At 39.0% G+C, this 24,421-nt stretch overlaps 2 protein-coding genes across 2 annotated transcripts in view; one reads left to right on the forward strand and one right to left on the reverse strand.

Moving 5' to 3' along the window:
- The window catches only part of exoc2 (exocyst complex component 2), a 29,941-nt gene extending 13,628 nt beyond the window's left edge, over positions 1–16,313 (forward strand). Inside the window, exons 12-28 of the mRNA XM_026944512.3 lie at positions 224–337; positions 445–569; positions 664–732; positions 2,357–2,514; positions 2,602–2,723; positions 6,544–6,605; positions 6,714–6,794; positions 6,932–6,991; positions 7,161–7,222; positions 9,655–9,721; positions 10,183–10,299; positions 11,347–11,488; positions 12,627–12,682; positions 14,151–14,273; positions 14,382–14,443; positions 14,596–14,655; positions 16,065–16,313. Of these exons, the coding sequence (XP_026800313.1) occupies positions 224–337; positions 445–569; positions 664–732; positions 2,357–2,514; positions 2,602–2,723; positions 6,544–6,605; positions 6,714–6,794; positions 6,932–6,991; positions 7,161–7,222; positions 9,655–9,721; positions 10,183–10,299; positions 11,347–11,488; positions 12,627–12,682; positions 14,151–14,273; positions 14,382–14,443; positions 14,596–14,655; positions 16,065–16,158 (1,574 nt within the window). The 3' untranslated portion in view covers positions 16,159–16,313. The remainder of the gene's footprint in view (positions 1–223; positions 338–444; positions 570–663; positions 733–2,356; positions 2,515–2,601; positions 2,724–6,543; positions 6,606–6,713; positions 6,795–6,931; positions 6,992–7,160; positions 7,223–9,654; positions 9,722–10,182; positions 10,300–11,346; positions 11,489–12,626; positions 12,683–14,150; positions 14,274–14,381; positions 14,444–14,595; positions 14,656–16,064) is intronic.
- Positions 16,314–16,710: 397 nt separating this feature from the next.
- Positions 16,711–24,105, reverse strand: irf4b (interferon regulatory factor 4b). Its single transcript, XM_026944661.3, has 9 exons — positions 23,927–24,105; positions 23,336–23,533; positions 23,003–23,189; positions 22,786–22,871; positions 22,540–22,654; positions 22,280–22,387; positions 20,899–21,231; positions 19,923–20,035; positions 16,711–19,753 (listed from the first exon to the last, which is right to left on the reverse strand). The coding sequence occupies exons 2-9, from the start codon at positions 23,531–23,533 to the stop codon at positions 19,592–19,594; spliced, it is 1,302 nt and encodes a 433-aa protein (XP_026800462.1). The 5' UTR covers positions 23,927–24,105; the 3' UTR covers positions 16,711–19,591.
- Between the last annotated feature and the right edge of the window lie 316 nt (positions 24,106–24,421).

Genomic DNA, 24,421 nt, shown 5'->3' on the forward strand with positions numbered 1-24,421 from the left:
AGGTGTTTGTGTGTAAATGTATGTGAGTATAAGCTGGATTGTCACTGTTTTTAGCTTTGTGCTCATCATGGTGGCAAGCGAAAAGAGAACAGTAACTGAAAGTCCTTTAGTGCCACCTAGTGATGAAAATAAATGTCAGTTCTCTTTTTTTTTTTCCCTCTTTCCCTCTCAAACACATTATGTCTCACTTTTTCTCACGGTTGCATTTCTCCCTGTCTCTAAGTGGGTGGTGGAGGGCTGGAGCTGGATGGAGAACCTCGCTCATCAGCTCTGAGCAGAATCAGTCACACTGCCTCTCTAAAGAGAGGCAGCAGCCTCCAAACAAATAGAGATGACTGTAAGGAACTTCACTGCTGACTTTCAGTAATACTCTATTATCCTGATATATCAATGTGAGTAATTAGTAACTGTATTTGTGGTAATGTTGATCATTCTCTCTCTCAGCCTGGCACTATAAGAGCCCTCAGCAGGTGAGGTTCGTGGAGAAGCTGTCAGACGTTGTCATCAGTCAGCTGCCGAATTTCTGGAAACTGTGGATCTCCTATGTTAACGGCAGCCTTTTTAGCGAGGTATGTATTCATACAAATGAGAGTGTACAAGGGAAGTGCTGATTTGATAAGGTAAAAGGCTGACACTCTGTGCAACGTACATGCTCTCTGACAGACTGGGGAGAAGTCGGGTCAGGTGGAGAAGCTGAAGAAGAACGCACGACAGAGACAGAATGACTTTAAAGTGAGTAACTCTGCTCCAGTGTGCCTGGACAATTACAGTACTTGTGATAAAATACAGTTATACCCTTATAGACTGAATACATGCTGAATTACTTGCTGCATAGTGTATTACTTATACTTATTACTGTAAATATGTTTGTACCACAGCACTTTTGAATCATCCATTCTGATTGGTCAGAAGGTGTTTTATAACAGCACATATTACTACACTCATTCTAGTACTAAGTCTCGCATGTAATCTGTGTTTAGTAGGGTTGAGGTCAGGCCTCTGTGCAGGCCACTCGAGTTTTTCTACTCCAACCTTGGCAAATTATGTCTTCATGGAGCTCGCTTTGTGATGCTTGAACAGGTTTGGGCCCCTTAGTTCCTGTGAAGGGAAATTGTAATGCTACAGCATACAAAGACAATGGTGTGCTTCCAACAGTTTGGGTGTGATGGTCAGGTGTCCACAAACTTTTGGTCATATAGTGTATGACACTGTTATTCATATCAAGTGCCGGCTACAATTCACATACTGTAGGCTAAAACTACAAAAAAGGTTAATGTTATCAATCAATTCAACAATTAACAGGCCCAGGAGGCAAATATGACATGTAAGTAATGTTATGCCTACTTGTCTCACTTTCTTTTTTGGGGGTTTTCTGTTCATTTTTTGCTGTGAAATATGAAACAGCTTGTTGTACCTGTTTCAACTTAATGTCTTAGCCAGTGAAAATGAATGTTTTTTTAGTTACAGTGACATAATCTCTGATATTTTTGTGGAGTACAGTCTTTTCAAAACATGGCTACAAAGCCATCCCTAAAAGCTAGCTAAGAGTCACAGGCCTATTCGCTGACCCAGACTTAACAATTTCTGGCCCTATGACTGACAACCACAGGTTTCAGAAAGACATACCCATTTTCTGTTTTCGTTTGTTTACAATTTCATTTTTTGATTTGCAGTGAAGCAACAGAAACATAGCTCTCTTTTAAATTTTGTATCTGCTATTTCTGACAGTAAAAATGAAAAATGACTTTTTTAATTTTCCGTGTATGGCTTTTGAAACAATAATCAAATAACTATTCATGTTTTATTATTTGTTTTAATTCTGTTACTCACAGGAAAAAGAATGACAAAAAAATATTCATGCCCACTGATTCTTTCCACTCAGAAGGATGGTTTTGAAATACCGCTAGCTGTCTACTTTCAGGCATATGAAATGCATTTATTCAATTCAGTCTGACGAAGCAGGGATAAAACATATCCCCATTGGTGATAAGTATGAATTACCATATGAATACATGAAAATGAAACAACGTAAAGTTTTTTTTTAAACCTGCTAGATTGGTGAAATAAAAATAAGAATTGATAAAAAAATAGCTACTTGACTTATAAAGGAACCGTGATATTACCTCACCACTGGAAAATGTTAAACTAATGGATTAGTCATTCAGAGTAGATGTAGAGGCCACCAATGAGATGTTCTACCACCAATGAGCCAGGACTTAAGCAGTGAGATTGTCTAGATCATAAAGAAGGACTTTAGAAATGTGTTTTTGAACAAAAGTGTAAACTAGCCTTCACAACAGCATTGTAACTCATTTGTGTATAATTTTATTAATAACTACTGAGTGTGTGTGTGTAGGGCATGATCGAGGAGGTGACTCGGCGTTTGGTTCAGCTGGTGCGTGGTGCTCTGTTACCTAGTAGTCTCTCTGAGAATGAGCTGCGTGTATACGGGGGCTGGAACACCAAGATCCCCCTCACTGGAGCCTGGCTCACACAGGTCATACACACTGTCAGGTGAGTGGACAGAGGGGCTGAGTGATATTCTCATCCAAAACCGAAGGGGTTAATATAAACAGCCCTTCTCTCTTTTTCTCATCTCAGGCTGAGTCACGAGGCTCTGTCAGCTTTAGAAATTCCTAATGATTTGCTGCAGGTGATTCAGGATTTGCTGCTCGACCTGCGTATGCACTGCCTTCTCATCACCCTGCAGCACACTGCTGAAGGTGGGTCACTGTAAAATAATAAATATCACCACAATTATGGTCATTCAAATTAAAGATTGAATAATGCCATCTTAGACATACAGTGCCGGCAGAAAGTTTTACATTTACATTACATTTACATTTATGGCATTTGGCAGACGCCCTTATCCAGAGCAACTTACAATTATCTTTTATACAGCTGAGCAGTTGAAGGTTAAGGGCCTTACTCAAGGGCCCAGGAGTGGCAGCTAGTTGGAATACAATGTTTATATTTTGCCAGACGTATTGCTTTTCATTTAAACCAAAAAGTTCCATTTTGGATTCATCTGTCCATAGAACATTTTTCCAATAGGCTTATCCACATGGTCTTGAGCAAACTTCAGACAGGCAGTAATGTTCTTTTTGGAGAGTAGTGGCTTCCTCCTTGCTATCCTGCCATGCACACCGTTCTTGTTCAGTGTTTGCCTGATGGTGGCCTCATGAATATTGACATTACTCAATGAAAGAGTGGCCTGTAGGTCCTTAGACCTTACCCTAGGGTTCTTTGTAACTTCCTGTAATATTAATCGCCGCACCCTTGGTGGACAGCCACTCCGTGGCAGAGTATCTGTGATACTGAATTTCCTCCATTTGTATATCATCTACCTCACAGTGGATTGGAGACCAAACTCTTTAGAAATGGTTATATAACCTTTTCCAACCTGGTGAAAATCGATAACTCTTTTTCTGAAGTCCTCAGGAGTCTCGAGGCATGGTCGAGGCATGGCACACTTCCATAAACCTGTGTGGTGAAGGCCAGGCTTTGATAGTGAAGACTCATGTTCATGGTCTTGAACCATGGAAGGGCCTGTTAAACTCACACCTGACTGCCATCCCCTTGATTGAAACACCTGACTTCAATTACCCCTTTAAATTAAATGATACTCCTAGAGGTTTGCATACTTTTTCCTACAAAGATATTTAACATTGGATAATTTTGCTCAATAAGTAAATGAAAAAACTATAATGTTTCTGCATAATTTGTTTAATTGGGTTCTCTTTATCTAGTTGTAGGACCTAGATGAATATCTGATTACACTTCAGGTCAAATTTATGCAGAAATACAGAAAATTGTAAAGGGTTTACACAATTTCTAGTGGCACTGTGTTACCAGAGCTGCACCTTTTGAGCAGGTAGCACTAGAAAAGCTGGACGTGTGGAAGCATGTTTGTGGAAGCAGAAAGTTTGTGAACCCTTTAGAATCTTTCCTGCATAAATATGACCTAAAAGATCAGATTTTCACACAAGTCCTAAAAGTAGATAAACAGGAATCAATTAAACAAATGAGACAAAAATATTACACTTGGTCATTTATTTATTGAGGAAAATGATCCAATATTTCATATCTAAGTGGCAAAAGTATGTAAACCTTTGGTTTCAGTATCTGATGTGACCCCTTGTGCAGCAATAACTGCAGCTAAACGATTCTGGTAACTGTTGATTAGTCCTGCACATCGGCTTGGAGGAATTTTAGCCCATTCCTCAGTACAGAACAGCTTCAGCTCTGGGATGTTGATGGGTTTCCTCACATGAACTGCTTGTTTCAGGTCCTTCCACAACATTTCTGTTGGTTTAAGGTTAGGACTTTGACTTGGCTATTCCAAAACATTATTCTTATTTAACCATTTTTTTGGTAGAACAACTTGTGTGCTTAGGGTCGTTGTCTTGCAGCATGACCTTCTTTCTCTTGTGATTCAGTTCACGGACAGATGTCCTGACATTTTCCTTTAGAATTCACTGGTATAATTGTGAATTCATTGTTCCATCAATGATGGCAAGCCGTCCTGGCCCAGATGCAGCAAAACTGGCCCAAACCATGGTACCACCACCATGTTTCACAGATGAGATAAGGAATGCAGTGTTTTACTTTCTCCAAACATAACTTCTCATTTAAAACAAAAAGTTCTAATTTGGTCTCATCCATCCACAAAACATTTTTCCAATAGCCTTTTGGCTTGTCCACGTGATCTTTTAGCAAACTGCAGGCAGACAGCATTGTTCTTTTTGGAGAGCGCTGACTTTCTCCTTGTAACGCTGCCATGCACATCATTGTTGTTCATTGTTTTCCTGATGGTGGACTCATGAACATTAACATTAGCCAATATGAGAGATGCCTTTAGTTGCTTAGAAGTTACCATGGGTTCCTTTGTGACCTAGTAAACTATTACACAACTTGCTCTTGGAGTGATCTTTGTTGATCGACCACCCCTGGGGAGGGAAATTTCCTCCATTTTGTACACAATCTGTCTGACTGTGGATTGGTGGAATCCAAACTCTTTAGAGATGGTTTTGTTACCTTTTCCAGCCTGGAGAGCATCAACAACTCTTTTTCTGAGGTCCTCAGAAATCTCCTTTGTTCATGCCATGATACACTTCCACGAACGTGTGTTGTGAAGATCAGACTTTGATAGATCCCTGTTCATTAAATAAAACTGGGCACTCATTCACACCTGATTGTCATCCCATTGATTGAAAACACCTGACTCTAATTTCGCCTTTAAATTAACTGCTATTCCTAGAGGTTCACATAATTTGCCACTCACAGAGATGTAATATTGGATCATTTTCCTCAATAAATGACCAAGTATAATATTTCTGTCTCATTTGTTTAACTGAGTTCTCTTTGTCTACTTTTACGACTTGTGTGAAAATCTGATGTTTTGCATCATATTTATGCAGATATATAGAAAATTCTAAAGAGTTCACAAACTTTCAAGCACCACTGTAAAATACTTCCAAATGTGTTAATCCCTATAACCAGTACAATTAAACACAGTAGTTCTAGTAAGTGCAAAATGAAACATTTTGTGAATTGCACTGTTGATCAATTATCAACCAGTCAGGGTTATTTTTAAATAAATTTCACATGTTGATTATTTCCAGATAATTTTTTACAAGTCTCCATAAGCACCAGTAGCATAACGCATAACTTTCGCTCTTGTTCATAAATTTTATCTGATTTTTTGGCTGATCTAGACATGACTCATTGGATCAGACTTCGTCTGGTTTTTCATTTTGAGATCTCTTGCTTTGGCTCGAAATAATGCTTCATTCTGTTATCATTACCACGACTGATAACAACATTGAATACTTTTTCCCCACTTGGACCTCTACACATGAGTGATTAAGCTCAAGGAGACAGCTTTAGAGGATTGGGAATTGATGTTAAAAATAGTTAATGAATTTCAAAAATTCTCACAAATTCCATGAGAATGAGAAACTATTTGGAGGTGTACAGCCAACATATGTGTGTGTCTGTGTGTTGTTATTATTATTTTTTTTTATTATTATAAATAAGCACAATTTTTCTAGCACATTTGAAAATATTGTTGCACCCCACAGTCCTATTGGGCTTAAAGACCAGCAGGGGGAGGTAGAGAGCAGCACTGGTTGTTATATGCCAGCATATTCAAAATACAGTACTATGACCCTATAGTATGACCATGCTTATTAATGTATAAAGGTTACCTAAAATCAGTGACCACTGAGCTGTGTAGGTCAGTGTTCTGTTAAGTGATCACTCAGACATGAGAATCGATGGATAACACAGCATGCAGCTGGAGACTGTGAAGGAATTCAGGTGTAATATGCATAATATGCTGTGTGATGAAAAGGTTGATATCTGTTGGTTTGAAATCATTTTAAACCAATTGTAAAATAATCATGATTTTTACTTTCGAGTAAACTACTCATGACTGTAATTTCAGAAATTGATGAGCAGCTCTAGCTTTAACTGATTAATTCTTTATATAAATTGTGCTTCTGTATAATTATTGAGCATGTAATTATGGTCTTTATTCAGATGTCAAGAGACTTCCAGAGAAAGAAGACTGGATTGTAGATAACGAGGGAATCACATCGCTGGTGAAATATTCTTATGTTGTTCAAGACTAAAATTCATAATTAAAAATAAAGTGCAAGGATTTTAACTGTGTGTGTGTGTGTGTGTGTGTGTGTGTGTGTGTGTTTCAGCCGGCCCAGTTTGAGCAATGCATGGTGCAGATGCTGCAGTCCCTCAAGGAGCCCATGGAGTGTAAGCCTGGAGAGGTCAATGTAAGAAACACTGTTCATATCCCAATGCAGCACTTCACAAAAACAAATAAGTGATATGAATTGCAGAATTGCAGCAGAGTTGCTGTGGTTGTGCTGCTGCTTTTCTTTCATGTCCCCACCCTCTCTATTTTCTGTAGGTTTTTCAGCTGGAGCTAGCTCAGAATAAAGCCTGCGAGCTGTGTGTGGGCATCATGAAGGTGTGTAGCAAAGCAAACAGGGCAGATACCAATTTTCAAACAACACCACTGATGGTTGTGTTTTGAGTTACAATGTTGCGGTGATGTCAGTGCTCTATAGCATAATCATAAATAGAAGAATTTTGTGGAGGTGCTGAGAAGACTTTGTGAAGTTTGTGGTTATTTTTAGGTGTTCATCAACTGTATGGAGCAGCTTAGCACCAAGACTGATGGAGACATTGATACCTCCCAGTAAGTTCTCTCTGTGTGTGTGTGTGTGTGTGTGTGTGTGTGCGCAATAGGGCTATTAGAACAAATTTCACATATTCAAGTATTATTTTAATTCTTTTGTTATTTAGTTACAGTCCTATCTGAACGTATTGGAACAGCAAGGCCAATTCTTATGTTTTTGCTATACAATGAAGACATTTGGCTTTGAGATCAAAAGATGAAAGAGACTATAGATCAGAATTTCAGCTTATATTTCCTGATATTTACATCTAGATGTGTTAAACAACTTAGAACATGGTGCCATGGTAACATGGCAGACCACCCAATTTTTAGGTGAGCAAATGTGTAGGTACAGATAATCTTAAAGTAAATTAATGTAAATAACACTTAATATTTAGTTGCATATCCCTTGCTTGCAATAACTGCATCAAGCCAGCAACCTCACAAAACTGCTGCATTCTTCTTTTGTGATGCTTTTCCAGTTTTGTAGTGCAGCTTCTTTCGGTTGTTGTTTGTTTTGGGGGTTTCTCCCTTCAGTCTCCACTTCATGAGGTGAAATGCATGCTCAGTTGGATTAAGGTCTGGTGCTTGACTTGGTCAGTCTAAAACCTGCCCCTTTTTTTCCCCTGATGAAGTCCTTTGTTGTGTTTGCAGTGTGTTTTGGGTCATTGACTTGCTGCATGATGAAGTTCCTCCCAATTAGATTGGATGCATTTCTCTGTAAATTGGCAGACAGAATGTTTCTGTAGATTTCTGAATTCATTCTGCTGCTACCGTCATGAGTTACATCATCAATAATGATTAGTGAGCCTGTTCCAGAAGCAGCCATGCAAGCCCAAGCCATGGCACTACCTCTACTGTGCTTGACAGATGAGCTTGTATGTTTTGGATGATGAGTAGATCCTTTCTTTCTCCACAATTTGGCCTTTCCATCACTTCAGTAGAGGATAATCTTGGTTCCAGCACTTTTGTGGCTCATCTCTCTATTTCATTGCAAATTCCATTCTGGCCTTCCAATTCTTACTGCTGATGAGTGGTTTGCATCTTATGGTATGGCTGCTATATTTCTTCTCTTGAAGTCTTCTTCAAAAGATGGATTGTGATACCTTCACCCCTGCCCTATGGAGGTTATTGGTGATGTCAGTGACTGTTGTTTTTGGGTTTTTCTTCACAGCTTTCACAGCAAATTTCACAGCAAATTTAAAAACAAATTTAAACCCCTTTATTGACTAGATTATGATAGGGCTAGGTCTGAAATTTGATGCGAACACTCCTTTTAGTGAAAAAAGACCACATAAAACAGAAATAATAGATTGCTTTGAGATTTCGTCAGAAAAAAAGATGAGATAATTTCTGCCCACTTTCTGTAGAATAAGCCTTCAGTTTATAGCAAGAACAAAAGAACTGGCTTTGCAGTTCCAGTACTTTCGGAGGGGACTGTATAAGGCTCAAAATCAACATTTGAACTTTTAAGATCTGTGAATGTTAATTGGAAACCCATCTTGAAACACATAAAATATGTTTATATTGAAAAAAAATTGTAATGTGCTAATATTTGTTACTCTGGTGCTAATTTGTTGGTTGGTGCTGTGTTATTTCTCTAAGACGTTATCGGCTGTGTGCCGCACTGATGTTACAGGGGGACATTGCAAGCATAGTTATAATAGCATTCAATAGGTGAGAAAATTTCAGGGATCTCAAGCATAAGTGATAGGTGATGATGGTGTTGATGGTGGTATTATCATGAAAATTAAGCTTTGGAACCTGAGTGTACAGATTAGGTGGTGTGAGAGCTGGATAGACTAAAGAACTAAAGTGCTACTGCATTGCTGTTTTTAGGTAGAGATGAAGCCAGGGCCAAATCCCACTCGCACAGGCACCCAAGTGGCGCAACAGAAGATCGTTCACCCTATTGTTTAGAGATTGTGTGTTTGAATCCCAAGGATGTCACAGACATCTGTGACTGGGAGTCAAGTGGGCAAAAGTTGGCTGTGCTCTCTGGGTGAGATGGATGGCATACTCTCTCTCCCTTGTCAATCAGATGGACATTAGCTAATCGCAGGCATCTGTGAGCACATGCATGCTCAGAATAGGGCTGATAGCGCTTTCCTCCGAGTGTGTAACGCGGCCCTGTGATGCTGCATGAGCAGTTTGAAAAGATGCGGAGGTTAGCTTTACATGTCTCAGAGGAAGCATGTGCTTGCTCCACCCTCCCTGGTTGTAGTTGTCACGTGATATGGGAGAGTTTACTAGTGAGTGGTTGGGAATCAACAAGACCAAACTGGGGGAAAATGAGTAGAATATCCAAAAAAAAAAAGGTTTATATTAATCAGCTAGATATCATTCAGATACATTTGGGTAAAATTTGAATGTAAGTTTTAAACTAATTAGACAGGCCTCATACACCTGTTTGTGTTTTGGGTATGTCTAATATTATGATCTCTGTGTTTTAGTTTGTCTGTGGATATGGCATCACCCGATCTCTTTGGAAGCATTCACGAAGACTTTGGTCCATCATCAGTAAGTTTCTTTTTAATTATTTCTCTTTCATGATCTTTTATAATTTTGTAAATCTCTTTAGGCTTGTTTATATAAAACATACAATATTCCATAGCATCAACCTGGTAGAAAAATAGACCGAGTGCAGAATTCATTGAGGGTGATATAGACTATGCAGAAGTTCTGGGGTTTCCCCTTCCATGTGGTGAAAGGGCCTCTGATTTCCCCTCCATCCTCTCTGTGTGCTTTCAATCACACATTTTCTGTCATTCTCTTACTCATCCTGCATCCCCTTCACTTCTTGCTTAATGACTCACATGTTTTATAAAATCTGATTTAGAATGCAGACTTTTCAGTTAATTCTTCATGGCTTTCTTCTCACACCATGCAGTGCACAGATCTACAGTTTAAGGCCTGTTCAAAAGACAGTTAATGGAGTTGACACTGTGTGTATGTGTGTGTGCGCGTGTGTGCGTCCACAGGAACAGCGCCTTCTCATAATTCTGAGTAACTGTCAGTATTTGGAGAGACATACCTTCCTTAACCTTGCTGAGCACCTGGAGAAACATGGCTTCACCACAGCTGAAAAGATCACCAGAGTAAGCACAGGCAAACATTCACACACCTACACATGAATGATACCACTATGGTATGTGTGCGTGTGCGTGAGTGTATGTGTGTCACTTTTTTGTTTTACTCGTTGATGAATAATTTATGGACAAGCTTCTCATAAGAGGCATGAGGGGTTTCATATTAATGCCGCAACGGTAACACGAGTGCTATGGGTCTACTATACAACTCATTGTGTAAGTTATTGCTATAGAAACGAAAACATACTAGATCAAGCACATTAATATAAATCTTACAGCTGGACCTACTGTCCAAATCATGCTATAGAAAATTAATCATCCTCTGACACCAACTAGTCTAGTCCTTCTTGTTACTAATTTCTATGCCTTAAATACTCTTAAAATATTCTTCAAACTATTTCAGAAGTTTGACCTTTATGTGAACCTGATCAGTTGATCTGATGGTTACAATGATAATTCCATATAAATCCTACAAACATTCAACCACTCAGTCTTGAGATATCATGCTAATGTTCATCTCTGTCAGTTGGACGGAAGGAAGGACATGCTGACAGTTGCACGGGCAGATGGGTGCGCAAACATCACAGTATTAATATCAATGTCGAAGACTCTGCTATCTCACGTTTTTGCATTGTTTCCCAAATTTACCGGGCTAAATAAAGTCTTTATTACTGTTATTTGATTTTGGCTAAGGTGTCAGTTCTTGGGAATTTATTATTACATTATTAAAGAGTAATGAAAGTAAAAATGAATTCACACTTACTAATCAATACGTTTACATTTCTCATTAATGTGGCGGTGGTTTCTTAACTTCAGGGAAGTCTAGTCAAGCTGACAGCATGCATGAGTGAATGGTTTATTCATTGTTTGTGTGTGTTTGTGTGTGTGTGTGTGTGTGTGTGTTTGTGTGTGAGAGAGCAAGCAAGAAAAATGTTTTGTGCTTAGTAAAAAGCATTGTAAACCCATTTTACCCATACTGTTCACAAGCATTATTTGAACATATAAATGCTTATATGTCAACATGCCGCTTGCTTTTTGCATGTGTGTCTGTTTTAGGTGAGCATTGAGGCAGTTCGTCAGTTGGATGAACGATTGCTTGAGTCATACATTGAGAAGAAGTCTGATCCCATTGTGGGCTCTCTGGAGCCAGGAATCTATGCAGGCTACTTTGACTGGAAAGACTGCCTCCCACCTACAGGTACTGCAGCACACTGATGTATGTTATGATGTAATGTAATGAAAATTTAATGCACTGGTAGGAATCCATGTTTCTTATGGACTGTTTTTATTACAAATTTATGCACACAAGTTTTGCTGCCTCTCTGAATTTAACGCTTCAGACACATTTCAGAAAAAAGAATGTAGTCCTCAAGAGACTGAGTGGAAAATTTTACACACACAGACACACAAGTGCACTTTTTCTTTGACTGTCACTTCTGCATTTTTACACTTGTCCTCTTTCATTATGAAATGAACCTCTTTTTATATAGTATAAATGTTGATTTTAAATATTTAACACTCAAAGTCTTCAGTTATCTAAAATCAAGAGCTGCATGTGTAAACGATGTTTAAAATCCAAGGATTAAAGTCTAGACTCATCCTCAGTGTTATTGCTCTCGTAGTCAAGAATCCAAAAGTGAAATAAATGCATGACTAACTAAATCCGAACCTAAAATGACTGTAGAGTAATTCTATCAACCAAGAACCAAGTAAGTGGTTTTAAATAAGATAGTATGTGTTCGTCCCTGAAAAATGAAAGGGCTTTTGTGATGGATGATTTTGTTTTATCCATATATTGTATATTGATAATTTTCATGATTGGACTTTCTGCATTTTAACAAAATGGATGTTGCTGTGTCTGCTGATTGGACATCTGGGATTTGTTAATTTTAGGGTAAAGTATCACTTTAATCAGTAGTAAAGCTTATCAAATTAACCAAGTGCGGCCAGGGAATTAAATTTCACCTGTGCATTAACACTTATCACATCGCTGAGTTGATTATTTAATTACATTTAATACTTGATATTAAAAATGCTTGTAAAGCCAAAAATCTATTAGCTGTCAGCTCTACAGTTTATACCCATGATAATACAGAAAGTGTGCCACATTAATTCCACCTTTTGTGTTTGAACTGCTTTAAGCATCCCCTCAGCATTCATCAGGTGTGGGCAGGAATGAGAAATACCCCATACTCTGATGTGCCTGCATACATGAGTGTTTACTCATGTCACATGATTGTTTAGCATACTGCCTCTTTCTGTGTCTCTCACATGTCTCTTGCCTTCCCTCTTTCTTTTTCTGTATCTCACTCTCTGTGTCTGTCTCTCTCTCATAGGTGTACGGAGTTATTTGAAGGAAGCTTTGGTCAGCATCATCTCCGTTCATGCTGAGGTAAGCTATAAAACCTCATCATACTTCAGATCTGCCTCAGTCTTCATGTTGTTGCTTTTATCTTTGTACTTGACCCTCTACTGCTATGAATAAGCTAAAGGGAGTGATCCTGCCTGTTTTCACTACTAAATTTTAGGTGCTTAGCAATTCTACTTTACACACTTGACCCATATCAGAACGCTAACAGAGAATAACTAAGTTATCATTGTGTGCGTCAAGCCCGTTAAAATTTGCTGCAGATACTTGTACCACAGTGCTGCAGAATTCTCAAATCTGATTGGTCAGAAAGTGCTACTTAATTTTTTTAACCTGGTTACAAGATGAATCACAGGCTTATGTTAATGCGCTGTTGATGTTGTAATACGTTAATCTTATTGAAACAGGAAGATCTTCAGCCTTCAGAAGACTTCACATTTTCAGGTTTCTCAGTAATATGAACTTCAAGAGAGTAAAAATAAAAAGCCGTTGAACAACTGACTGCTTATAACTGCAGTAACACAAGATATTGGTGGCTCGTCCATATAGGGCAGGTGGGGCAGAGCTCCATATCAGCTGTTCATTATTAATCTTCAGAAAGTTATTAATCTTCACAAGTCTTGATTCACAGCTCCATAAATTTTAAATTCCATTAAAATACTAAATAACTCTTTTGAGTAGCCTAAGATTTAAAACTGTTTTTTAAAAAGGAGATTTTTCCTGCCCCATGCTCGCTCTGTGAGCATTTTCAGTAGAGATGGAGGAGCAGCCAGAACAGCTAATGACAGGCCTGCCAGATTGGGCTAGTTTAAAAATACTCTGTGGCTGCCAAGATCTTGTTTTATAGCAAATAATTGGACTGATTGGGCAGATCTGGTTGTGAGTTCAAATCCCAGCACTACCAAGCTGCCACTGTTGGGCCCTTGAGCAAGGCCCTTTACCCAAAATTTCTCGGTTATATCCTGTCTCAATTCTAAGTTATTTTGGATAAAAGCATTAGTCTCTCCCTTGTCAGTCAGTGCAACACAAACCAGTTGTGGCTGTCTGTGAGCTCATATATATGCAGAAGAGGACTGATGTGTTATCACAGATGTGTTATCACAAAGGAAGCACTTGATAGTCCCCACCCTCCCTGGCTGGTAGCTGTCATGTAATAGGGGAGAGCTGGTAAGGCCAGCAGATTACCAAACTGGGAACTTAATTTGACCTGGTAGTACAATTTGTATGACTTTGTATGTGATCAGGTTCAGGAAATGGCAGAATTTAAAAGTGTGAATATACAAATCAAATAATGAATGTGCCACATTATCTGCAGTTTATCTGAAGAGGCAGACTTTGTTAACCAAGCATATCCTAACTGATCAACTATGTTTGAGGAAATTCTTGTCAATTATATTTTTGCTGCAATTTCTGTGTTTTGTGTATGATTTATTTCTCTGTAGTCTTTTCTAAAATGTTTTTTTTTCTATCTCTGTACATTTCTCTCTGATAGGTTTTCACCATTTCTAAGGACCTGGTTTCACGTGTTCTGTCAAAGATTGTTGAATCCGTGGCTGAAGAGATGAGTCGTCTAATGCAGTGTGTGTCATCCTTTAGCAAGAATGGTGCACTGCAGGTAAACACACAAAAAAAGGACAATTATGTAAATGTAAAGGCTTGAGATATTGGTAGGCATGAGATGATAAGATGACTTACACATGCTTCTCTTTGCTTTTTGTTTTAGGCACGTTTGGAAATCTGTGCACTCAAGGATGCTGTAGTTTGTTACTTGACACCAGATAGCCAGTGAGAGCCCTCTCATACGCACACACTTCCTCACCTCTTCCATAAAATAAATGTCACTTAGAGTAACATAACCAGTGGGGAGTGTGTAATGGTTTAGTAACAGCATATAGATGTGACGATTCTTCATTTTCTTTTGTTTTGTTTTTTTACAGAGCTAGCTTTAAACAAGCAGTCGAGGCCCTGCCACAGCTTCAGAGTGGAGCTGACAAGAAGTGAGTTTGTGTTTTAAATCTACCTCCTTAAACTCAACAACAGTGATTAGAAGAAAATAAATATTTAAACATTTGCAGTAGGTCCGCACAATTAATTCTATTCTAATTGTGGTCCTGATTTTTGTCTTCCTCCACTAACAATAAAACACAATAGAATGTTGTATTATAGAAAAATAATCAACAACAGGATTTGTGATGCAGCCTGATCCGAAGCAGCCCCCATGTTGATTATTTTCCTATAACAGCAAGTCTAGAAGTGTTTTATTCTTCTTATACCACAGCAAATTGCTAAGAGGTACAATTTTTCATATACTAATGAACAATCATACATTTTAACTGGTACAATTCAATGTTGTGGAACTTACTTTTTTAATATATTTATTATTAGAATAGTTTTATGTGGAGCATCCACCGTACAAGTGTCTGTGACTGAGTTGTTACTATAGAAACGATAGTATTTGTTGAACACATTAATGTAAACTTGTGATTTGAGTTGCAGCCAGCACTATTGTCAGAGCTGTTATAGAAAACTTATCAGCACCTTCTGACCATTCAGATTTGAGAATTCCATTGCTATGTCATATAATTAAACATAATCAACTCCAATATTTGTGAACTTGCCTAAAATTGGCAAAATCATTGCATTGGCTATGGATTATTGTTGAATTAAGTTACAGCTCCCCATTAATTAGTAAGGTTTGTAGATTATTACCAGATTCTTTCTGTATTCATTTGTATTACATGCCTATTGCATACTGTGGTAGTGTTTTTATCTATCTATCTACAGACAGGAGACAAATTAAAGGAAAAAACATTGGCTCTGTTATGCTGTAATCATTTTGCTGGTTTGTGTTCTCTTGTCCCTTTAGAGGGAAGAGTCACTGGAAGTGAATACGAAGACTGATCACCTTTATCCTAATCGTTTATATCCAGGATAAAGTTCCCATTCACCGTTATTTAGCTTTTAAAAGATCTTGATTAATTGTGACTCGGGTGGAGGCATTATGTTTTCGGGTTGTCCTTAGCGCAGTATCTCAAGAACAAGTGGTTGAATGTTTGTAAGATTTATATGGAATTAGCGCTGTAACTAGCAGATTCGATTTTGGAATAGATCCGAACAGGGTCAAGCTCAGATCAAGGCTAAATGTCTGAAAAGACTAGCCATGGTGGCAGAGGCATCCCTGTTGATGGCGTTGGCGTTGAATTCTACTTGTTTAAGTTGTGCAGCCTCAGGGTACAAAAGGTTTTTTCTTTTTTCTTTTCTTTTCTTTTCTTTCTTTTTTTTTTTTTTTTTTTTTTTTTAAAGCGTTTTACCTTTACTCTGGTGTTGCTTCATTTTGAAAGTAGCAGTACTTACATTTTCTTTTGACGTCTCTGTATTTCTCTGTCTCTCTCTGTCTCTCTCTCAGGCTGTTGGAGGAGTTGTTGAATAAGTTTAAGAGCAGTATGCATTTTCAGCTCACCTGTTTCCAGCCTTCATCTGTTCAGCCCATCAAAAGATAAGCCACTACTCTACACAGTGCATAAACAGTTATACACAGTGCCAAGAATTTCAGCCTATTATTTCTAGTACATGAGTAAAAAGTTGATTGTACTGTTACTACATGAATTATGTTTACTGGTTGCAGTTTCCATTAAAAGTATCAACACTCAAATAATGTCTTTCTTCTGTCATTATCGAGGTGGTGGTCTGGGTTTGTGTTAAACTAAGATGTGTAAAGATGTAGGGGAAATAAAAGTGTAGTCATGTACAGATGTCCAGCTGATATCATTCAAACTCTAGTCAACTTCAGAATTACTGACACCCTTGAAGAGAATTGCCAATAATTAAATATTGCACAAAGGGATAAAATCCTTGGCATTTCTCTAACAATAAATATTCTCAAAAGACCTTCATTTTTAATAGAAGTATTTCCTTTCAAAAGCATGTTGCAAGTTTATAGACACCCCATAAACATACATGAATAAATCGAAAACCTGTGGTCTGAATTGAGGAGACAGTCCGCGTGTATAACCCTAAAAATATAAAGAATCTTGATCTTCTGCATGGGGGGCTTACATTTCAGTAACAGGAGCAGTTATGTTAATCTTCCCAGGGAGGGCTGTGGAGCCAGTAATTCTGGAATTGATTGTAGAGATATATTAAAATTAAGTAATTAAGTAAAACTAATTATTACGTTTGTTATATTAATAAAATTGCCTGATATTAGTCAATTTCTGTGAATAAGATTATGTATAGTTGAACTTTACTCATCTATCCTGCCTCCACCATCAACGCACACACACACACACACACACACACACACACCCTGTCTGGTGAGTACGGGTACACACCCTGTCTGGTATCATACAGAAAGCCTCACACCCTGTCCCTCCCCAGCATATGGGATTCATACTCTATCACTGAGGCAAGGATTTCCTAACTGAAATCAAAACTGAGGTAGATGTCTGTTGATCAGCTGAGCTGTGAATGAGAAATAAAGAAATTGTTCGTTTAAAATGTACAGCTTTAAAAGGGTAAAATACAGAATTGCTATTTGATTAGCCTTTGTCATCTTACTAGAAAAACAGTTCATTCGAAATTCTTTTTTTTTTTTTCCATTCAGAGAATTAATTTATTCATTCAGAGCTTGCCAATAATTTTTTTTAACCCATTAATGACTTTTAAAATTATTTCAGGGTAATAGTACTGAGATGTTCATAATCAGTTTTGCTAAATAATGAATGTTATTTCGGTTATCTGCCACATGTTGTGTTGAGTGTAGCATTTTGACAGCCTGAAATTGGAAGGTATTGATGTTTAAACCTTAGATGAATATGTTTAGAAGCATGTTAGTTTGGGGGAAGAAATCCTCCTCACAGGAAAAATAAAAGAAAATTTCAAAAACCCTGTGATTAGTCACCAGTGATCACAAAAGTGTGCCATTTGATGAAAATAATTTCATTCAAAGCTAATGACAAGTTGGATGGCACTTTCCTGTTTATGTTTTTATGACATCTACTTACTGGAACTGCAAATGTTCTGTGAAATTACATTCCATCTCCTTTTCTCAATGCTACAAGTCAGATTTGTTTATTTACTTTTCTATAATTAGTGCTCACCTACATAACATGGTCCTATTTAAAGGAACAGCTTGAATGAAATTTGACTTCTTCAAAGCTCTGTGTGGTTTCAGGTAACTTAGTGGGTGTAGGGTAAGGTGTTAAGGGAAGTTTTTCTGATTTTGTCTTTCCATTATACGTAGGCAGAAGGAAGTCGATCCAAGCATGTTTACACAGTTCTGTATAATCCCCACAAAGGGGATGTAGATTACAGATAATATATCAAGTATATCAAATATTAAGATATACTTGTGCTTATTATTTATTCCTTAACCATTTCAGTGTAAATGGTTCTTTCTGAATTAAGATGTAGTTCTAATATAAGGCTCAGTTAAGTTCTTAAGGAGATATTTTGGGGTTTGAATTTTGTTAATGTCTTTATTAGTTTTATGGGGGGTTTTCTCGTTTTTTTTTTTTTGGTGGGATCTAAGATTGTAAAGCAATTTTATGTGTGCAAAAAAATTGTTTATGGTAAAGTTATAAAGAATATGGCTCGTCTACACTGAACTCCATTTCTCTTGAATTTACGCAAAGGATGCAAGAACCAGCAGCAGCCATAAAAGGACCAGTTATTTCAGATCACATCAGTAAGATCTCCTAGTAAATACACTGAGCATTCTGGAACATTACTAGTGACCAGTATTCTTTTCAAATTCATAGTTTTCTTCTAAAATTTTCATTTCAATCTATTTAGTGTTATTGCCAGTTTATTAGGTATATCTACCTATCAGGTAAACCTATCATACTTATCATATTACTATCATATTAAGGGCTAGAAGACAACTGGCATCAACTGTGCATGGAAAAAATATCTGTATATGTCTAATGAAATGGCCAGTAAGTGGAAGCAGGTTACAGTACTGCCCCAAATACATTCATATCATTCATATCAGTGCAACACACACTACCAAGGCATTGTTGGTCCCTTGCCTTTGATAGGTGGTTAGAGGGGGCTGCAGAGCAACATACTTGCTACAGTCAGTAATTATATACCTACAAAATAGCAGCAATATGGAAGGTGTTGATAAAATGGCCAGTGAATATAGGCACACAATAGACGGACCTAATATTCTAGGACAAAATATACTGAATAACCTGGTTCATAAACAGAGCTTTTTTTTTTTTTTTAACCTAGTCCTAAGGCCTGATGGTTTTAAGTTCAATCAAATGTGTCAGTTGTTATTTTTAGGAAGTGGAATAATGACTGGATACACATAATTTCCTTTCTGGGGACTAAACTATTGTCAGAAAAAACTTATTTACGTTAAAAATCCACCTCATCCTGCGTGATGTCATCAGTCTGCAGGTCTATCAACCATCACCATCCTGTCTCACAAACCACATTTCCTGTGTGCTCATGTATGCATTCACACACAGCACACATTGCTTACACTTTTCTTGTTCCGAATAGCAGCATGTATGATATAAAATGCTATCATCCAACAACCTGAGTGATCAATCGATCTCTTTTCAGATGTCTCACAGGTATGCGGAAGCACATGTATATATATATATAAACAACAATGAAATCAGACTTTGGTCATAACAATTTTAATACTGTTGCACTACAGTTCCCTGAGATGATGTTAAAGAACTATAAATTGCTAAGAAAAAGAATGCAAAGGGCTCATCAGACATATGCAAAGTGCAATTTTTTTTGTCCATTCTGCGAACACAAGTCCAACTGCTTGAGTGGGTTCGGAGAAAATAGTTGATAATGTTGATACTCTGTCATCATCACTTATGAGCCATGACAGTGCATTTGTTGTGTCCACCTTTGTCCGTGCTTCAGTTCGACTTGCCCGATGCTAGCTGTCCCAGGTGAAGCTAAATTTTACAGACTGTTGCTGTGGTGATGGCTGATGACTCTGTGGAAGTCCTGACTTGGGGGAATTGTGTGCTCTGGGCTCAGAGGTGAAAGGCTGTGGCTGCGGATATAGTTCATGCTGCTTGAGTGGGTAAAATAGAGAAGCTGTCGAGCAAAGAGAGGCTCCACCTAGAGCATAACAGAAAGTGGGTTTTCACATTACACACAGTGTGCATTTTCATGTTTGGCCTCAATGTCTTGTCAGTGGGAAGGGGTTGATATAGAGCTCAATGGTGATTTTGTTTTTAATGGTGATTTAGAGCTCAGTGGCGAAAAGTCATCTTTCAAACCAGATTACCTGAACAGTGAGGGTCCTTCCTGGTCTCTGGGGCTCTGTGCTGTCTTCGTCAAAGAACAGGAGCACCTGGGACATGGGTGGAGGACGTATGTGCCGAGCATAGCTCTGTAACTCTGAGAATGAGGGGAAACACATCAACATATTTGATCACAAACTTGTTACAGATAAACAATCTAGAAAATCCAAAAATTCAAAAAAATAATAAAACTAGAGATGCTAAATGCCCAACACAGCAACAAATCTGTGGGTATTCATGAAAAGGTGATGGATCTATGTTCTCATTTCCACATTATAATGAGGGGGAGGTTTTTCCCCTCAAGCCAGGGTAGCATTACGGTAACAGCTCATTCATTGAAATTACCTGGTCAACTGTATTTAAAATATCATACAAGTAGCTCGCTCTTTCTGCCCTGATCTCCATCTGTCTTACAAGAAGTCATTTGATGGAGGCATGATGGGGATTCTCATCTGTGCACTAATCACATCCTGGAAAGTCCTGTGTGCATGTATGCAAATGTGCTGCAACCAGTCAAGTGTGACGTGAGAAAGGTGGGTGGCCGCTGTAGCACAGAATTATCTGTTGTGGTGCATTGTATCCTGATACAGTGTGGTGTGGTGAAATATTTACTGTAAGTCTCAGTGACCTTATTTACAGTAATAATTGGACATAATTTCCCTGGTGGTCTTTCATCATTGGTGAATTTACAGAAAATGAATGATCTATGAGTGTTTAACTGATTTACGTGGCTACTTGCTTTGTAACTGAAGTCGAGAGAAATACACCACTGCAGTTGATCAAAAACGCTTTACAAATAAAGGACAAGAGAATCCAGAAAAGAGCAAATCCGATAGTAGTTCATTTAAATGAAATGATTATAAAAATGAAGGAATGCACTTCCTACAGTAGCTGAATGGACTCATTAATAAAATTTGTCAAGATTAGAGAACTATCATAACATAAGGTATTCATTCCAACCTGTGATGAATTGCTGAGTGTCCAGCAGTTTGCACGTCTGATCCCTCTGTAGTTTGTTGGGTTTGTTGTTGGGCGAAGAGTGCCCTCCCTCCCAGTACACCCTGCAGGGGCAGCAGCGGCGAGCATACAGCCCATCTGGTGCCATCCACAACAGAACCCCATGTTCCAGAGAGCTGTGTTCAATCTGTGGAAGCTCCACAAGCTCCGGACCTTGAGAGACTCCATATGGCAAACCATCTTTGCTCACACCCAGAACACAACCTTCTAGACTGCTCACAGTCACCTCCCGCACAAGGGCATCCCGGAAATATACTGCCACATGGAGCCGGTAATCTAACCAGGAAAGAGAAGGGCAGAAGATCAACATGTTAGCATTTGTTTCATCAGTGTCAGGGGTCAAAGGGCTGGTGTGGCTGCAGTCAAATAAGAGCCGCAGTCGATAATTGAATGAAGACCAAGATCAAGTGATTAAACAGGTGGGTACTCTTTTAATGGAGAATAAATGAACTCCATGGCCTTTAAAAGTATGGACAACCTTTTTTGGTGGAACTTAACTGAAGCTAACTGTTTTAAAACACAAAATTCAATCAAAAAAGCCCCCTCCTTTGAGTGTTCCCCCAAAGCTGCACTTTCAAAAGCACAAAACGTGCCTAGGGTTCATCAGTTGAATACTAATTGGAGTTATGAAATAACTGAAGCTTGAGAGAAAGACCATGCCTGAAACTCCTACCTCCTCCTTAGCTCCCCATATATATTTCCATCCTCATGCTAAAATTTCTCACCCATCTCCTCCCCATTCAACTCTGTTTCTCTTCAAACAAATTGGGGACGGCTGTCTAGCACAAGCAGAGGCCATCCTGAACTTTAGCCCAAGTTCTCAGAGATCTCTCAGATTTCAACAATCATACCTCATATCACCATAAGTTAAAGGCATAGTCTACACTTCAAAAATGTCCATTTGTTGCTCAATAGTAAAGAAACAAGGGATTTAGCATTTGGTCTACAACCACATTAACAGTGTGCTAGATGTAAAGCCTGAAAGCACTAAGCATACATGGGTAAGGCCACATGGGAGTAAAGGATGGCAGGTGCAAACCTTTAAGTAAGCTTGCCCACCCATCTGTGTGAGGTCTACTACTTCTATGCAATTCATGCAGACCTAATGAATATCTTGCTCATGTTGGTTTAATTCATCCTTCTTGCATTGCTAGTATTTTGACAAAATTCGGTTAGCTATTAGGAACAATAGAGCATCTGTGAAAGTAAATATACTTGCATTCTGCAAATGCAACTTTGTCATAGAAGGGATGTTTTTAGCAATCACATGAATAAAAAAAATGACACGCTTAATACAAACGCATGTGTATTTATGCATGTGTACCTGAGAGGGCCATGGCCTCTGCTGACTTCATGCTGGCATCTAGTGTAAAAGCAGACGGCAGAGGCTCTGAGGCACTGCAGCTATAGAAGGAGCCACTGAACTGGTATCCTGAGCAGAGAAACAGAGGAACAGGCATTTCTACATTTACAGTGCATTAACATAATTAAATGTGCTTTAGCCAAACATGGCACACATTCAAAGAAATGATCATTCTCTCTACTCTACACTCTCTACAATACTGAGGGACATCCATAGTGTACCTGTATCCCATCGAGAGGTGTATGGATTTTGGTTGTAAGGGATGTCAGCCATAGGGGGCTTTTCTGAGAGGTAATCCCTCCAACTCCTCTCTGCTGGAGAAATGAAGCCACAGACCTGCGTGGGGATATATGCATTCTCTACTGATACACTCGCATACACACACGTGTCACCACAAAAACAAAAAAAAACAAAACAAAAAAAACCTAGCATGTGTAAGTGTTTTGTAGTCTATCATTAACTCTTACCTGACTCTGCAGGGGCGCATAGGAAGCATGTAGTGGATAACTCGGAGGGCTTGGGTTTGATGTCGTATCCTCTAGAGATCTGGAGGCTGGAATACAGAAATCATATATTAGGCCAAAAGACCCGTTAATGGAGTTATAGAAGTTATACATCCAGGGTTTTGGCTTTGAGAAGATTGCAGGTTGTGGGTGCGCGCGCTTCGCTTTGCGCATGACTTGCCTTTTTTGGCGCCCTCGGGAACAATCCGGTAAACTTTATAAGGGTCCGAAATGTCGAGCTGACTGCGATCCAGCAGCTCCTCGAAGTCGTTGCTCTTGTTAAGCGCGCAACGGAGACGCGTTTTCCACGTGGGGGGGTCTGGTTTGTCGATGCCCTCCCGGTATTTGCCTTTAAACAGCGCCCAAGCCTACAGAAAGGACGAAAACGTGAGCGCAATCATTGTATAATCATTTATATTTATAGTAGAGCTCCATCACTCTCCAACCTGGTCTAAGGTTTGGTGCACTATGTGCGCATTCTCTTTAGTCGTTTTTTCCTCTCGTTTAGTTCTACCTTGAAGAGTGCTGCGTCCTCGTCCCGGTTGTAGTCCTGTTTCCCCGCGTGCTTCCACGGGATCCGGAACACACTCTTCTCCTCGTTCTCCCACACGAGTCCCGGGTATTTCCCGGTGTCCACCTGCTCGATGAGCCACTGGCGCAGCTTGCCGTTTCCCGAGCTGCCCAGCGCCGCGCGTTCTCCATCCGAGCACATCTACCCCGAGCCATGCATCAGCACAAAGAGATCAGACTGCGCCAAATTCCTAAAGAAAGATTCCTAAAACTACCCTAATTTCACTTAGATCCGACAAAGTTCCCTCTTGAAATCTTTCTTTAAAATCCACTATGAGCCAAAGCTCATAACTCATTAACCTCAGTGTTTCACTGTGATCATGGACACCTGGCTCTTAAGCTCATGCAATAATTTTTTTTATAGATTTAGAGCTAGTCCACGGTTCAGCTAATCTAATCTACCAGAGAAGTCCGGATAACGGTATACATGAGAAATGCCACTAAACAAGTGATCAGGTCTGTTTAGACTTGCACACAGCTACATACTTTTACCTACTAAAAATCAGTCATTTGTGCTAGAAGGGCTTGTCCTTACCTCGCTGCAGAGTTCAGGGGTTTTGGTGGGTATCAGAAGGATGCAGTCTGACTCTCCACCGCGAATTTTCTTAAATGGTGCGAGTTCGAAAGGGGCGGGGAGTTTGCAGAGCGCGCGCACGTGCGTGTGTCAGAAGCGGACGTCCCGTAAGCGACCCTGCGGGGAAACTCGCGTGGGCTCACCCGCGGCGTGACTGGAGTTTTTCACTCACTATGTTTTGAAAATATCATTTATCCTTCTCTGAAATCACGACCGATTCAGTTATTGGTAGTGGGCAGCCATAATCTATAAATAAACTTCATCTTAAACAGTAGGTTTTCTCAGGGTCAGTGCTGATGTTTACCTCGATCCTGAGGCCCAGTCTGATCACTTTATAACACATGAAACAAGGTCTTCTTTTTAAAAAAATTATAATAAAACATGATGCTTCAGGTGATCTGATGTGTCATGGGCTTTGTTCAATCACCATGGTTATTGTTTACCATTGTACATAAA

This window comes from Pangasianodon hypophthalmus, chromosome 19 (assembly GCF_027358585.1).
Source record: "Pangasianodon hypophthalmus isolate fPanHyp1 chromosome 19, fPanHyp1.pri, whole genome shotgun sequence".
Classification (NCBI taxonomy): Eukaryota; Metazoa; Chordata; class Actinopteri; order Siluriformes; family Pangasiidae; genus Pangasianodon; species Pangasianodon hypophthalmus.